The following is a 14,413-nucleotide window of genomic DNA, read 5'->3' as shown; positions in this document are numbered from 1 at the left end:
AAATCAGTGAGTTTAAAAATGACAATTGTTTAAATACATTGTTTATAAGTAGTTCATCAAGTTTATACATTCCTGGGCTATTGTTGATCAATTCTACACGATTTTTCTTTATGATACATGATTCTATGATATTGCGTTTTGTTATGTCCTTACAATATAACATTTCTTTTGCCCCTTTCCAATTAATGGTGTGATTACAGTTATTTCATATGCTGAAACAAACTACTTGTTTGGTTTCCTGTTCGAACATTATATCTGTGCTGTATTAGTCTTGTTTCAAGGTCTTTACCACTTTGTCCTACATATCTTTTATTGCATTGATTACATGGGATTTCATAAACACATCCATTGCTTTGTACAGGTGAATTTCTAATTAACATATCCTTTAAAGTACTATTCTTAAAAATAGCATTAACATTAAAAACTTTCATTAATCTAGGAATTGTCAAGAAATTATTGTGGAAGGGTAAGATGAGAAGGTTTTTCATATTATATTCAGTTTTAGAGTCAGTTTCATAAAAAAGTTTTCTTTGCTGTATAGAAAGCTGTGTCGATAAAAATTCTCCAGGTATTGTAAATTACCTGCAATTTCCCGGATCTTCCCAAGCTCAGCTTCAAGGAATTCAGGGCAACTGACCCACAGTGCCCTTAAAAACATAGATGAAAATATCATCATTTTTGTCCTGGGATGATGATTAGAGTAAAAATGAACGTATGAATCCACATTTGTCGGTTTTCTATAAACCGAGAATCTAAAACCTCTATCATTTCTTAAAATTAACACTTCTAAAAAGGCCAACCTATTGTCTACTTCTATTTCAATTTTAAATTTCACAGTCGGTACTAAATTATTTATTGCTGTTAAAAACATGTTTTCATTTTTGTTGATGGGCCAAGCACAGAATATGTTGTCAACATACCTTACCCAAAGGATGCCAATAGGTAGTCTTCTTGGAAGGTACCTGGTTTCAAAAAATTCCACATATAAATTACTCAACAATGGTGACAGAGGGTTGCCCACTGCCATACCAAATTTGTGTTCATAATATTTCTTTCCGAAGACAAATTTGCAACCCCTGATACATAGTTTTATTAATTTTATCATAGTTTTAGAGTCAACAGAGAAAGTATATTATTCAATTTCTTCCTGGAGAAATTCTAGTAGTTCATCTATTGGCACCTTCGTGAATAGGGAGTTGACGTCCAAGCTTATCATCTTAAAATCCTAATTAAAATTAAACCTTCTCAACCTGCTAATAAAATCCATATTGTTCTCAACAGACGCACCTGAAATATTTCCGAGCATAGGAGACAACTCGTTAACTAACCACTTTGATAATCTATATGTACAGTCACTCATATAAGTTGATGGCCGTCCGGGTGTTTGATAAAGATTTCTATTTCACCCCTTTCAGTACGACAGGTCCGGGTTTTTTGAAAGAGATTTCCATTTCCCCCCTTTCTGGGTGACAGGTGTCTGAGAGTGCGAATAGGTAGTTGAATATTTGACCAGTTTCGCGCTCCCAGATACCTGTCGTACTGAAAGGGGTGAAATAGAAATCTTTATCAAACACCCGGACGGCCATCAACTTATATGAGTGACTGTACATATAGATTATCAAAGTGGTTAGTTAACGAGTTGTCTCCTATGCTCGGAAATATTTCAGGTGCGTCTGTTGAGAACAATATGGATTTTATTAGCAGGTTGAGAAGGTTTAATTTTAATTAGGATTTTAAGATGATAAGCTTGGACGTCAACTCCCTATTCACGAAGGTGCCAATAGATGAACTACTAGAATTTCTCCAGGAAGAAATTGAATAATATACTTTCTCTGTTGACTCTAAAACTATGATAAAATTAATAAAACTATGTATCAGGGGTTGCAAATTTGTCTTCGGAAAGAAATATTATGAACACAAATTTGGTATGGCAGTGGGCAACCCTCTGTCACCATTGTTGAGTAATTTATATGTGGAATTTTTTGAAACCAGGTACCTTCCAAGAAGACTACCTATTGGCATCCTTTGGGTAAGGTATGTTGACAACATATTCTGTGCTTGGCCCATCAACAAAAATGAAAACATGTTTTTAACAGCAATAAATAATTTAGTACCGACTGTGAAATTTAAAATTGAAATAGAAGTAGACAATAGGTTGGCCTTTTTAGAAGTGTTAATTTTAAGAAATGATAGAGGTTTTAGATTCTCGGTTTATAGAAAACCGACAAATGTGGATTCATACGTTCATTTTTACTCTAATCATCATCCCAGGACAAAAATGATGATATTTTCATCTATGTTTTTAAGGGCACTGTGGGTCAGTTGCCCTGAATTCCTTGAAGCTGAGCTTGGGAAGATCCGGGAAATTGCAGGTAATTTACAATACCTGGAGAATTTTTATCGACACAGCTTTCTATACAGCAAAGAAAACTTTTTATGAAACTGACTCTAAAACTGAATATAATATGAAAAACCTTCTCATCTTACCCTTCCACAATAATTTCTTGACAATTCCTAGATTAATGAAAGTTTTTAATGTTAATGCTATTTTTAAGAATAGTACTTTAAAGGATATGTTAATTAGAAATTCACCTGTACAAAGCAATGGATGTGTTTATGAAATCCCATGTAATCAATGCAATAAAAGATATGTAGGACAAAGTGGTAAAGACCTTGAAACAAGACTAATACAGCACAGATATAATGTTCGAACAGGAAACCAAACAAGTAGTTTGTTTCAGCATATGAATAACTGTAATCACACCATTAATTGGAAAGGGGCAAAAGAAATGTTATATTGTAAGGACATAACAAAACGTAATATCATAGAATCATGTATCATAAAGAAAAACCGTGTAGAATTGATCAACAATAGCCCAGGAATGTATAAACTTGATGAACTACTTATAAACAATGTATTTAAACAATTGTCATTTTTAAACTAGCAGTAATTTTTAAACTCACTGATTTTTAAAATAGCTATAATTTTTAAACTAGTTGTGTACTAATTTTTATGTTATTGTTGTAGCGCAACTGCAGGGGCTTGCGCCTGCCCAATCAGAATAAGACCATTGACACCTCAACCAACCATACGAACGAGGCATGTAACATCACGACGTTGAAGTCGTTACAGACATTTCATTCTGCAAATGAGATAGTTACAATAATATTTTATCATACTTTACAGAGAAAATGTCAACAGTCTTAAATTAAAACTAAATTACACTTATATTACGACTTACAAAACAATAATAAGTATATTACAACAAAACCAATCAAAACAGAAATAACAAATTTGAATTTGAATCGACCAGTAAATTACAAATGGAATTGTTCAATTAATACAGTTACTTACTCCAAGTTGTTTAGTTGGAGGACGCAGTCTTATTCTAAATTATTAATGGCCATCTCGAAAAGAGAACCGCCCAGTCTAGGCCTCAAGATCAAATGTAAAACAACGATTCTTTGCGCAGATTTTCGCTTGTTATAGAATTCATCCAGTACCTAGTTTGGCAACTAAACGACCCCAAATTATATAATTGGCTAGTTCAATAATGGAAATAGAAGACGCGATTCGTGTCTGTTTACATTCTGGAGCTTTATCTCGGTTTAATTTTTGCTTTTATAAATTATACAAGTTTTTTTTCCTGAATATTTAACCCTGGATAGGTATGGTGGGTCGTTTGCGACCCCGAGCGTCAAAAAAAAACAGGTTTTTCTCACGTGACTCACCCCTGTGACTGAATTTGTGGGTGATCGACCTGCAGGAGGTGTCTCCCCTACACGCTCTAGTAGTGTCCAGATGTGCATTGCTGTAGCTGTACTCCTTCCCCGATTTCTGAGACGCGTCGGGGTCGTTCGCGTCCGAGTTTACCCTTCTGAGGTAGTTTGCATAATTATCAAAGTTATTACGTATTATGAAATTGTCGTAGAATGGTGCAACTTGTATAGGTTATCAGTTGTGGAAAGTCTTGGTGGATTGTTTGGCTACCATGTGCATGTTTTTTTTTTTAGTTAAAATGTCGTTCATCACCACGAGGACCATTTTACCGCGAGTGCCCCTTTTTCATTTTTTTTCATTTTTTTGCCAAGTCATTTTTCCGTAAGATATTGCCAAATAGTGTCGTAAAACTTTTGCTTGTTTAGTGTTGGAAAGTGTGTCTAGATGATCTGGCTACCCATGCATGACTTTGTTTTTGTCAGATACGACGTAGTTATTGGTATATTGGGTATTTAACTGCGGTTACCAATTTCTGTTTTTTTTTCAATATTTGTAAAAATTACTACATAGTAAGGAATTGCCGTATATTATTCATTTTTTTTTTTCATGTTTATGTGTTAGAAAGTGTGCCTTGATGGTTGGGCTAACACGTGCATGTCTTTTTTTTTATCTGAGATGTCGTATATTAGAATGTCGGGCATTTTACCGCGAGTGTCCCTTTTTAATTTTTTTTAATTTTTTTGCCAAGTCATTTTTCCGTAAGATATTGCGAAATAGTGTCGTAAAACTTTTGCTTTTTTAATGTTGGAAAGTGTGTCTAGATGATCTGGCTACCCATGCGTGATTTTGTTTTTGTCAGATACGACGTAGTTATTGGTATATTGGGTATTTAACTGCGGTTGCCAATTTCTGTTTTTTTTCAATATTTGTAAAAATTTACTACGTAGTAAGGAATTGCCGTATATTATTGATTTTTTTTTCATGTTTATGTGTTAGAAAGTGTGCCTTGATGGTTGGGCTAACACGTGCATGTCTTTTTTTTTATCTGAGATGCCGTATATTAGAATGTTGGGCATTTTTCCGCGAGTGCCCCTTTTTATTTGTTTTGCATTTTTTTGCTTAGTCATGTTACCGTAAGGAATTGGCAAGTAGTTTCGCAAAACTTATATTTTTATAGTGTTGGAAAGTGTTTCTAGATGATCTGGCTACCCATGCCTATTTTTTTTTTAGCCAGATATGGCGTATATATAAGTATGTGTTCGATTTTCTTGTGATTGCCATTTTTTCGTTTTTTCCCATTTCTTTCAAAATTACTACGTACTAAGGAACTATCACAGAGTAATATTTCATTTATATGTTTATTTGTCGGAAAATATGCCTTGATGGTTTGCCTAGCACGTGGCTGAAATTTTTTTTTTCTGAAATGCCGTATATTAGAATGGCCATTTTTCCACGAGTGCCCCTTTTTATTTGTTTTGCATTTTTTTGCTTAGTCATGTTACCGTAAGGAATTGGCAAGTAGTGTCGCAAAACTTATATTTTTATAGTGTTGGAAAGTGTTTCTAGATGATCTGGCTACCCATGCCTATCTTTTTTTTAGCCAGATATGGCGTATATATAGGTATGTGTTCGATTTTCCGGTGATTGCCATTTTTTCGTTTTTTCCCAATTCTTTCAAAATTACTACGTACTAAGGAACTATCACAGAGTAATGATTCCTCTAGATGTTTATTTGTCGGAAAATTTTGTTTACTTTTTTTTTGATTGAATATCATCAAATTTTTTTAGCTAAAATATTGTTTTACATTTTTTTTTTCGAATTTATTTCCCTTCAAAAAAAATTTTTTGGGTCAGAATTTTAATTTTATAGTCGTAAAATAATCGACAATTATCCAGCAACCCACCATACAATTTTTATGCATATCCAATAATAATTAGATTAGTAAATAACACCTTGAAATTGACATACCCTTCCTACATTTCAAGTGGCAGATTAGGGAGTCTGAGTCAGTGTGGTTGGCGGCCATTTTGTGGACATATCCGAAGCGTAAGCTGCCCTATCTATTTATATTCTTGTTCCCTATAGAATTTGTGATATTTTGGTATATTTTTACCTGCATAAATATCATATTATATATTAAATATATGTATTTTTTTACGAAATTTCCAAGTACTCAAAAAATTACCTTTAGATATGGCCCCTGATATAAATGTAATTTACAAAATAATGAAGATTTTTTTACATATTTCTATTTTAGGATAACATATGTTTATTCCCTAAAAAAATTAGCCACTTCCTATTTCATTTGGGTACCCAAAAAAATTCATGAAATTTGGACAATTTTTTTGTCCAAAAAAAGTTACCCTTTTTTTTCATTTCAGATCTTCACCTCCATGGGTCTGACTTCATCCAAAATACATCAAGATGTGTCCTAAACATTCAAGAATCAATTCCTAAAAGGATTTGTGTATATATGTATAAACTTTTTTTTTATGAATTTTTATGTCAGGTCTTTTTTTTCTACTTAATTTTTTAAAATATTTATAATAAATAGTTTTTCTGCAGATGAGTAGTATTTATCTTTACAGTTGTTTTAAGCATTCATTGAAGTTTTTTTTGGCAAAAGAAAAAAGGAGGTTACTGCAAAAACTGATTTTTAAAGAATTTTTTTTGGCGTCGGGGTCGTTCGCGTCCGAGTATACCCTTAAAGGGGTGTCCGAGGACCGTACCTATCCAGGGTTAAAATTCACTTTTGAACCTTTTTTTTAACAAATTTTACATACTAGAATTATAGATAAAACTTGATGTCATTTGATAAATAAGCAAGAAACAGGAAGTTGAATTTTTTTTTTTTTTAATTTTTAACTTTTTTTCTTTTTTTTTTAACTTTTTTCTTACTTAATAAAAAACATGAAACAAAACGACAACATATAGAAAAAGTACTCATTTAGATGAAATTGCACTTTTTGCAACAAAATTTTACGTTATATGCAACTGAAAATAACACGTATGTTACTGTAAATGTCTACAAATCAGTACGTTCATTGTTCCGCAGAATGACAACCAAATCTCTGAGCGACTTAGAGACAAACTTAGATTTTTCATCAGACTTATACAGCACAAATACTGAACATGTTATAAATTATTATCAGACGACTTGTTTTCAGAAACAACTTCACCCCAATGCCACTGGTTACGCACGGGATTGGTATCTCTGATTATTACGATATCATTTATCTCTACTCCCCGGTTGTAATCTGACCACTTTTCTCTGGGAAGAAGAGTTGGAAAAATTTGACCATACCACATTTTCCACCAATGATTTAAAAAGAGTTCATTCAGTGCGAGTATTTTTGTGTACTCTATTTGCTCAGGCGTTTTAGCCAACTCGAAATCTAAACGTTCATTGATATCACCGTTTGATCTACCCAAAATAAGGTCATTTGGACGTAGTAATCTCACAGCGTCTAATTTAGCAACATTATTTCTATGAACACCTAAAGGCCTATCCTTTATCATATCAGCAACACTGTACATTAGGCTCTGCAAACGCAACTTAGTAAACTCAGGTTTTCTCGAGGCAGTGACAGCTTCTAAAGTGTTCTTCACAGTTCTGATAATCCTCTCAGCTTGTCCAACTGACAAACGAGCTCCAAATGGTACGAAGTGCCAGGTTGTTGTTTCGGGATTTGTCTGAATCTTTGCCATCGTGGTATGGTTCCAAAGGCTCTCCATGACGTTTGCAGCACAACGGATTTGCGAAGCAAGATCTGCAGTCACAGAAGTGGGTTTTCCGCAGATTCTAGTGAAAGCATCGAAACCTGCAAGGAAGCAGTTGGTATCGTAACCTTCAAGGACCTCTATGTGGGCCGCACCAGATGCACGACACACGATAACCAGAATCCAGGCTTTACCAGAATTTACCCGGTAATTTCTCGTCTCGCGGCGATCTGCAATGGTATTAAACGGACTAGCTATGTCAATGACCACATGTTTGAATACTGGCGATCACACGAGTTGTTCCACCTTACGAGGAGCGATCTCTACTTGGGCGATCTTCTTCCGTAGAAAGCGACAATATGGGCACTGCGACACAACTTTGCTGACGAACCATTTACCGTTGAGGATACAGAACTGCTCACGTACTAGGGCAAGAGTAGTATCTGCACCAGAGTGCTGCGGTTGGTGACATTTACACACCAAGATCTCTGCAAAGGGTTCAGAGTATGGTATAATTGCAGGCGGGTTTGATAGAGCAGCACCAGTACGACTTAGTGCTCTCCACTCACCGTTGGCGTCCAGTACTGGGTTCAGTGACTTTAGCTTATGTTCCACATCTGACGGTAGCGACTGCTGAGCCTGTTGAATAAGAAACAAGTTTGATATTACTAACTCACGCTTGGTAGCCACAAATGCATCATTTTCAGCAAACCATCTCGAACGTTCTGCTTTCGTCATACTACTGATGGCAACTGGAGTAGTCTTCACTGTTCTCTTCAGTCGATCTCTGAAGAATTGTGAAGCATTTTCCATAAGTCTTATGATTCTAGAGATGTGACGTTTAATTTTCATCAGGCTGTCATTTTTGTTGACCGTTATGTTAAATGTTTATAGGATATCAAGAATAACTGAATAATCTTCATTTGTTCCACCATCAATCTAGACACATAGTGACTTGCATCTTCCAATGGTCATCCGTGGATCTTTTATTCTTATGTCCAGATCTTCTTTCTTCGCATGAACTTCATTTGCATGTTTGATTGGCCATTCGTTGATGTCCTTCTTCATGAAGTCTGGACCTTTTTGCCATCTGGAATCCATTCCCATTTCAGATGGGTTAAGACCGCGTGACGCATCATCGGCAACGTTGTTTCCAGAGTCCACATGGTACCAATCGCGAATATCAGCGTTTTTATTTCACTGATACGGCTGGCTGTCCACATGTTGTACTTGTAGGGGTCATGTCACAGTTGTCCCAGAACTATGGTGCTGTCAGTTAGCAGCGTTACCCTTTCAAAAATGAAGCTTGATTTTTTTGCGATAGTCTGTTGCATTCTGGCACCCAGCAGACATCCAAGTAACTCACCACGGGGGATCGTTAACGTCGGAATTTGTGGCCAAGGTTTTGCCTTTGACATGGCAAGAACAGATGCTCGCTTGCCATTTTCCAACTTCCTGTTATAGTACGCGACACATCCATAGGCAGTCTGAGAACTATCACAAAAAATTACTAGAGTTGGTTTATCAACTGCAGTTACCGGTGTAAGACAGCGAACAAACCTGACTTCTTTAGACCGTAAATCGAACGAATTACTTCTTTACACCGACTGCGGGTTGTAGGTATGTCATCATTACCATCTAGGATCGGATCGTCCCATTCCTGTTTGAGGCGGAATATTTGACCCAGTTCGTGCTTCAGGCAGATGGTAACCGGAGTTGCAAGTCCCGTCGGATCATAGATGGTTGCTATGATCTGTAGATAATTTCTTCGACTGAAAGTGTCAGGGAAGGCATCATCAAAGTTTTCTAATCTGATATCTTCCTCTGATCTAATGCCTCTCCTTTTCTTTGAGAAGTTAATTCTACCTGAAATGGAAATTTCATCGTTGGCAGAATGATATATTATACCCAGGATTCTTTCCTGCTCTGGTATCCGTCGCACATTGTCAGGTACATCCGGGCACTTCTTTATGTGGGCATCAATATCACTTTCACTTCCACCGATCATGAAATGCTTTATGATGAAGGATGCCTCACTGAGGACAATGTTGAGTTCCTTAGCAAGTTGTAATGCCGTGGAAACATCATCAACACTTGTAGTACCATCATCAACATACAAGTTCGATTTTAAAAATTTGTATACCTGTGGGTACTTGTCCTTAAATTTCTCAGCTGTGATGAGCATTGCTACACTGCATATACCACCTGCCGGAGTAGTTCCTCAGGAGTTTCGTAGTAATCGCAGCGTCTTGACTTCTTTTTCCTTGTCCACTTGATTCCACAAAAGGTGGTGCAGATGAGATTCTTCTTTCTCAAGGTGAACAGTGAAGTATGCTTTACTTATGTCCATTGCAACCGGTATTTTTCTTTCCAGGAACCTTAACAGCAGGGTTGGAATTGGTGGAATCAAATTTGGTGGTGGTTCCCACAAGGAGTTGATCGCCTTGCCTTTAAATGGAACACTTGCATCAAATATGATTCGGAGTAGGGTTGAGGAACTATGCTCATTAAAGTGTGCGAAATGACAGATGTAGTAGACTTTGCCACCATTAGATTTCCACTGCGCATCCTCCTCAGCTGTAACCTCTGTTATATAGCCGTTGTTGATCAACTTTTCAAATTCGTCTATATACCAGTTCTCTAAAGCTTCGTTTCTGGACATGGTACGTGTTAACGAATTTAGGCGTTTGAGGGCGATAGGTCGATTGTCCGACAAGGTACGGAAGCTTTCCTTCCATGGTAACCTGCAAACGAATATCTTCTGTTCAGGGTAGTAGGTGAGACAACTCTTGTATGTCTGTACTCTTCGCTCGTCTTCTGAGTTTATGCCAACCACATCGCACCGATGACTCCTCTACTTCACACATACGATCAAACACAGTCTCAGCACTGGTCTTTATTGAAAGAACCGACTGTCCGCTATTTTCTGCAACCAGCTGCACGGAGCCATTGCTCCGGACTTTATCTGTGGAAAATTTTCCACGTTGACTGCAGAAGAACAGCAGAAATCTTTGTGTTGAGGAGCTCCGACAGTATCACACTTGGTTCATGAGAATTGGCGGCAAAAAATGTCTCGTGAGAACCATGTAGAATGAACCCGAAGTTAGTGTCAGCTTAAACAAGGTTTCCTCTCGTCTTCACCGTTGGCGGAAATATGCTGGCATGATTGTCTCCGATGAGCAACTCGATGTCACCGTGAACAGGCTGTAAAAGTTCTGATGGATCGACATCATGTTTGAACATGTCAGCAGCTGCATGATAACTGCCTCCATCAAGTTCACCGATGTAATCGACACCAATGCAATCAACTGCAGTCACGAAGTTACCTACTGCATCGTAGAGTGGGATGCTATACAGATCAGCCGGTCCCCAATCTTGTGGCTGGCTCCCCCCAGCAGTCCTCATCATCAAGTTCTTGATTCTGGATACTGGTTTGATACAAGCTTCCCTTTCCACCGAGTTCAGAATCTGTGAGACAGTGGATCCCAAATCATAAAGAACTGAAACCTTGAAAATATTGCCTTTCCTTTTCATGAAGGCTGTATGACTAGGTCTCATGTGTTCTGGCCTAGATGATGACAGAGTTTCTTGCAATCAACAGGACCATAAACCATGCTTGACGCAGCTAGGCAAGCAGTATGCAATAGAGTATGATGATTGTCTGGCGTCTTGCAATTAACCCCCTGACAAATGTGCTTATTTCTGCACTGATTTGAGGGGTGAGAACCAAAGCACTTTTCCCACCGGTTATGTTCCTTCAAGTTCTCTTTCTTTTTTATGGACGAAAGACCTAAGAACACTCTGCATTCAGACGTTTGGTGATCAGCCGTAGAATGAAAAATACACGATTGAACGGAAGATTGGGAATTTTTTAGCTTCCTGGTTTTCGATTCCTTCCAACTGTTACCCTTTTTGGGGGTTCCATTCTTGCCAGGCTTGACACCTTTCGAACCGCTGTTACCAATGTTTTTGTCCTTACTGCTAACCTGATAATTCTTAACGACCATCGTCGGCTCTTCTCTGAAAATGTAACTAGAATGAGCTTCTGCTCGCAATTTAGCTGTTTCTTCGATTGAGGCTGCCGTGTCGGCCATTCCTAAGAGTAGATCAAAGGAGGCTTCAGCATCAAGGTCATCTGCCAGAATTTTTCTGTCGATTCTTCTGCGCAGTTATACTGGAATTTATCCCATTATGATGGAAAATACCGACTCACCTAATGCAGACGTTTGGTTTACCGATCTCAGGTCCTCTTTAGAGACAGTAAGTTCCGTTACCAATCGACGAAGACCATCTGCATCAGACTTGCTTCTGACAGGTCTAATGTCATGGACGTCCTTGAGGACAGCGTCACGGATGATGTTTCCCCTTCCGTAAATGCAATCTAATGCTGACCATGCTTCATCCAAACTCGATTTCGACTGAACAATGAGGCCTTCTCTCGAGTTTTCTCGCAATGCTTCTCTCAGTCTTAAAAGCGCCATCTCCCCAGACATCTGGCTCTGAACTAGAAGCTCGAAATTTTTCTTGAATCTTTTATACGATCGAACTTCACCATCCCATGTCGGACAAGAAAGTCTCTTTAATTGGACTAATGAGGAATTAGATTTGCTGACTTCATTAGCATGCTTAGGAATGTCCTCTTTTACCGATAGCTGCCCCATTCGTTCATTTATCTGCGTCCTCAGCTTGTGGAAGGTAACACCCGCATCACGCAATGTTTTCAAAGATACATCACAATTCAGATTGCCTGCAGAGACTCTTTTCAAATCACCATATGATTCACGAAGAGAGTTCAATGATAACCTTAGATCATCAACAGTGGCGGATTCTGCATCTGCTAAGATGGCCTCGGCGTCAAAACTTTCAATAGTCCAGGTCTCAAAGGCAATGTCAAATTTCCTCTGAGTCAAAGATTTCACTTTCCTGGGAGGCATGTTTACGAGATTGAACAGTAAACAGCGGTACAACACTCGAACGATGAATTCAGCGACCCAATTATGAGAAATGGAACACAAGAAGTATTGCTTCAAAACATCAACTTTGGGTCGATAACTGATAATAGCCACTTTTCTAGACGACGAGTCATTGAAGGAACCAATTACTTAGGCATTCAAACATTCAGCTTTCTCGAACTAAACTCGTTGACACTTTCGTTTGCTGTTGTTGACAATTAAGTAATTTATGAACGAGTTGACCCTTGAGGACAATTTAGATACCACAAGGCACAAATTGGAGCGAACTTACTTTAAAGTTTCCTCGATTCCGCAGATTACTTGTAAGTGAAATGTAGTGCAACTGCAGGGGCTTGCACCTGCCCAATCAGAATAAGACCATTGACACCTCAACCAACCATACGAACAAGGCATGTAACGTCACAACGTTGAAGTCGTTACAGACATTTCATTCTGCAAATGAGATAGTTACAATAATATTTTTATCATACTTTACAGAGAAAATGTCAACAGTCCTAAATTAAAACTAAATTACACTTATATTACGACTTACAAAACAATAATAAGTATATTACAACAAAACCAATCAAAACAGAAATAACAAATTTGAATTTGAATCGACCAGTAAATTACAAATGGAATTGTTCAATCAATACAGTTACTTACTCCAAGTTATTTAGTTGGAGGACGCAGTCTTATTCTAAATTATTAATGGCCATCTCGAAAAGAGAACCGCCCAGCTCCAGGCCTCAAGATCAATTGTAAAACAACGATTCTTTGCGCAGATTTTCGCTTCTTAAAGAATTCATCCAGTACCTAATTTGGCAACTAAACGACCCCAAATTATATAATTGGCTAGTTCAATAATGGAAATAGAAGACGTGATTCGTGACTGTTTACAATTGTATTATTTCTTGTTTACTGCTGTCGCAGAGGTGACTTTGATCCTGTTCATAACTTTCTGTATCAATTGGACCTGAAGAGGTATGAAAATACGAAAGGGCTAGTCCAAAAATTTCGTTTTTCTGATCCTTCCTCCAGCCTAGTGACAAATATATATATATATATATATATATATATATATATATATATATATATATATATATATATATATATATACGTGTATATATATATATATATATATATATATATATATATATATATATATATATATATGCGTGTGTGTGTGTGTGTATACACACACACACACACACACACACACACACACATATATATATATATATATATATATATATATATATATATATATATATATATATATATATATATATATATATATATGATTAATTTTGCACATTTAGACGTGTTTTTCATATTCAAATAAGCCATATATATTTTTGATACATTAACGTCTGGATTCTTTTAACAACCTCGGGATCAGAGCGCCAGGCGAAATCACACAAAGACAAGAGCTTGTGACTGGCCGGGAATCGAGCCCTGGTCCGGCAAGCTTGTATAGACAGTGACTACCACTTGGCCACGAAGCAAGGTAAAAATCAATGACAATTTTTCTGTACTTATACCTGTCGAATTCAGGTGTTTTTTATTTAGAATTGAAATCAGCTTATCTTCACCATCGTAGCTAATTGGTAGTTTGTTACTTGGCATTCGATAAATGATAAATTTTCCACATTTAGACGTGTTTTTCATATTCAAATAAGCCATTATATTTTTGATACATTAACGTCTGGATTCTCTCAACGACCTCAGGATCAGAACCCCAGGCGAAATCACACAAAGACAAGAGCTTGTGACCGGCCGGGAATCGAGCCCTGGTCCGGCAAGCTTGTATAGACAGTGACTACCACTTGGCCACGAAGAGAGATAAAAGTCAATTACAATTTTTCTGTACTTATACCAGTCAAAGTCAGGTTTTTTGTATTTAGAATTAAAATCAGCCCATCTTCACCATCGTAGCTAATTGGTAATTTGTTACTTGGCATTCGATTAATGATAAATTTTGCACATTTAGACTTGTTTTTCATATTCAAATAAGCC

The 14,413-nt window shown here is 37.0% G+C and overlaps 2 protein-coding genes across 2 annotated transcripts; both read right to left on the bottom strand.

Annotated features, from left to right (window-relative positions):
* Positions 1-6,857: 6,857 nt before the first annotated feature.
* Positions 6,858-8,294, bottom strand: LOC137615881 (uncharacterized). The gene is made up of 2 exons (XM_068345570.1): positions 7,754-8,294; positions 6,858-7,672 (listed from the first exon to the last, which is right to left on the bottom strand). The coding sequence occupies exons 1-2, from the start codon at positions 8,292-8,294 to the stop codon at positions 6,858-6,860; spliced, it is 1,356 nt and encodes a 451-aa protein (XP_068201671.1).
* A 1,369-nt stretch (positions 8,295-9,663) lies between these two features.
* LOC137615880 (uncharacterized) lies at positions 9,664-10,104 on the bottom strand. The gene has a single exon (XM_068345569.1). The coding sequence runs from the start codon at positions 10,102-10,104 to the stop codon at positions 9,664-9,666; it is 441 nt and encodes a 146-aa protein (XP_068201670.1).
* Between the last annotated feature and the right edge of the window lie 4,309 nt (positions 10,105-14,413).

Source organism: Palaemon carinicauda, chromosome 22 (genome assembly GCF_036898095.1).
Source record: "Palaemon carinicauda isolate YSFRI2023 chromosome 22, ASM3689809v2, whole genome shotgun sequence".
Lineage (NCBI taxonomy): Eukaryota > Metazoa > Arthropoda > Malacostraca > Decapoda > Palaemonidae > Palaemon > Palaemon carinicauda.
Note: the sequence above shows the minus strand (reverse complement) of the source record. Positions and strands in the feature narration are given on the sequence as shown.

What these genes read in the sequence shown, in the direction of transcription:
- LOC137615881 (XM_068345570.1), bottom strand. Translation starts at nt 8,294, where the DNA reads ATGAAAATTAAACGTCACATCTCTAGAATCATAAGACTTATGGAAAAT. An exon ending in CCAAGTAGAGATCGCTCCTC is followed by an intron (nt 7,673 to 7,753) that starts GTAAGGTGGAAC and finishes ATACCATTGCAG; the next exon opens with ATCGCCGCGAGACGAGAAAT.
- LOC137615880 (XM_068345569.1), bottom strand. Translation starts at nt 10,104, where the DNA reads ATGTCCAGAAACGAAGCTTTAGAGAACTGGTATATAGACGAATTTGAA.